This window comes from Oncorhynchus gorbuscha, unplaced genomic scaffold (assembly GCF_021184085.1).
Source record: "Oncorhynchus gorbuscha isolate QuinsamMale2020 ecotype Even-year unplaced genomic scaffold, OgorEven_v1.0 Un_scaffold_12424, whole genome shotgun sequence".
In the NCBI taxonomy this organism is placed as follows: Eukaryota; Metazoa; Chordata; class Actinopteri; order Salmoniformes; family Salmonidae; genus Oncorhynchus; species Oncorhynchus gorbuscha.
Window position 1 is genome coordinate 2031 of NW_025754782.1, and position 2215 is coordinate 4245.

The following is a 2215-nucleotide window of genomic DNA, read 5'->3' on the forward strand; positions in this document are numbered from 1 at the left end:
CTGTCAGTGAGGACATAGTAATCCCATAAAGACTGTCAGTGAGGACATAGTAATCCCATAAAGACTGTCAGTGAGGACATAGTAATCCCATAAAGACTGTCAGTGAGGACATAGTAATCCCATAAAGACTGTCAGTGAGGACATAGTAATACCATAAAGACTACTAACCTGTCAGTGAGGACATAGTAATCCCATAAAGACTGTCAGTGAGGACATAGTAATACCATAAAGACTACTAACCTGTCAGTGAGGACATAGTAATCCCATAAAGACTACTAACCTGTCAGTGAGGACATAGTAATCCCATAAAGACTACTAACCTGTCAGTGAGGACATAGTAATCCCATAAAGACTACTAACCTGTCAGTGAGGACATAGTAATCCCATAAAGACTACTAACCTGTCAGTGAGGACATAGTAATCCCATAAAGACTACTAACCTGTCAGTGAGGACATAGTAATCCCATAAAGACTACTAACCTGTCAGTGAGGACATAGTAATCCCATAAAGACTACTAACCTGTCAGTGAGGACATAGTAATCCCATAAAGACTACTAACCTGTCAGTGAGGACATAGTAATCCCATAAAGACAGTCAGTGAGGACATAGTAATCCCATAAAGACTGTCAGTGAGGACATAGTAATCCCATAAAGACTGTCAGTGAGGACATAGTAATCCCATAAAGACTGTCAGTGAGGACATAGTAATCCCATAAAGACTACTAACCTGTCAGTGAGGACATAGTAATCCCATAAAGACTACTAACCTGTCAGTGAGAACATAGTAATCCCATAAAGACTACTAACCTGTCAGTGAGGACATAGTAATCCCATAAAGACTGTCAGTGAGGACATAGTAATCCCATAAAGACTACTAACCTGTCAGTGAGGACATAGTAATCCCATAAAGACTGTCAGTGAGGACATAGTAATCCCATAAAGACTGTCAGTGAGGACACAGTAATCCCATAAAGACTACTAACCTGCCAGTGAGCACTTTGGCCAGGAACATGGAGTGGATCCCTTTAGGAGAGCGCTTGGAGAAGTTATGGGAGTAGACGGCCTTGCGGGCGAAGTAGGATCCTTGTCCGAACATGGTGGCGTGTTTGCCACTGACACGCGGGTCAAAGTTGTGTTTGCAGATGCCCTCTACCACCTCAGTGGAGGTGCCGTGGAACAGGTGACGCTCGCTCAGCATCCTGTCCATCTCCGAGAGACGACGAGACATGTACTCCTTCTTCCTGTTAGGGGGAGCGGAGGGGGGGGGGGGTGATGTCTTTAGGTCTAGTAATTGAATGTTTACACTTTGAACAGGATACAGTGAAACAGATTGAAGGTTTTACTCTATAGTCCAGTCTATATGATTCACTGCTTCTACCAAGTAGGAAACACTCACACCCACCCACACCACCAATCAACACCTTCTCACTAGGTGACTCATCCTCACCTTCTGCCGTATCTATGACAACCGGATGTATAGTGAACCTGTGTAATAACGGTATGGTAACTCACCTCTTGTATTTCTCCCATAGGAAGGGATTCTGGACGCGGAGGATCTTAAGGATGCGGAACTTGGTTTCAGACACCGTCTTGTGGAAGAGGGTGTAGACGGTCCGATAACTCCGGTCGTCACAGGATACCGGAACCTGCAGGAAGTCCTGGCTGGTTGTCATGGGTAACCAGGTCTCTGGGAATACGCTGGGAGTGTTGGTGGAGGACGGAGAGAGAGGCAGAGAAAGGGACAGATCCACAGTGGAGGAGGGGGAAAAGGAGGAGAGGCCCCCAAGAGTCCTACAAAAGAGAGGGAGAAACAGATTTAATCCTAGTAAAAATTCCCTTTTTTAGGTCAGTTAGGATCACCACTTTGTTTTAAGAATGTGTGCTGTCAGAATAATAGTATAGAGAATGATTTATTTCAGATTTTATTTCTTCCATCACATTCCCAGTGGGTCAGAAGTTTACATAGACTCAATTAGTATTTGATAGCATTTTATTTAAATTGTTTACTTGGGTCAAACGTGTCGGGTAGCCTTCCAAGCTTCCCACAATAAGTTGGCTGAATTTTGGCCCATTCCTCCTGACAGAGCTGGTGTAACTGAGTCGGGTTGTAGGCCTCATGATCGCACACGCTTTTTAAGTTCTGCTCATACATTTTATATAGGATTGAGGTCAGTGCTTTGTGATGGCCACTCCAATACCTTGACTTTGTTGTCT

The 2215-nt window shown here is 44.2% G+C and overlaps 1 protein-coding gene across 1 annotated transcript; it reads right to left on the bottom strand.

Annotated features, from left to right (window-relative positions):
* Positions 1-932: 932 nt before the first annotated feature.
* Positions 933-1794, bottom strand: LOC124030533 (protein mono-ADP-ribosyltransferase TIPARP-like). Its single transcript, XM_046341834.1, has 2 exons — positions 1514-1794; positions 933-1242 (listed from the first exon to the last, which is right to left on the bottom strand). Exons 1-2 carry the CDS (start codon positions 1672-1674, stop codon positions 948-950), a joined length of 456 nt encoding a protein of 151 aa, XP_046197790.1. The 5' UTR covers positions 1675-1794; the 3' UTR covers positions 933-947.
* Between the last annotated feature and the right edge of the window lie 421 nt (positions 1795-2215).

Excerpts from the sequence above, each read along its gene's own strand:
- LOC124030533 (XM_046341834.1), bottom strand. The coding sequence starts at position 1,674 with ATGACAACCAGCCAGGACTTCCTGCAGGTTCCGGTATCCTGTGACGAC. Across the intron at positions 1,243-1,513 it reads CTATGGGAGAAATACAAGAG|GAAGAAGGAGTACATGTCTC; the intron begins GTGAGTTACCAT and ends TCCCCCTAACAG.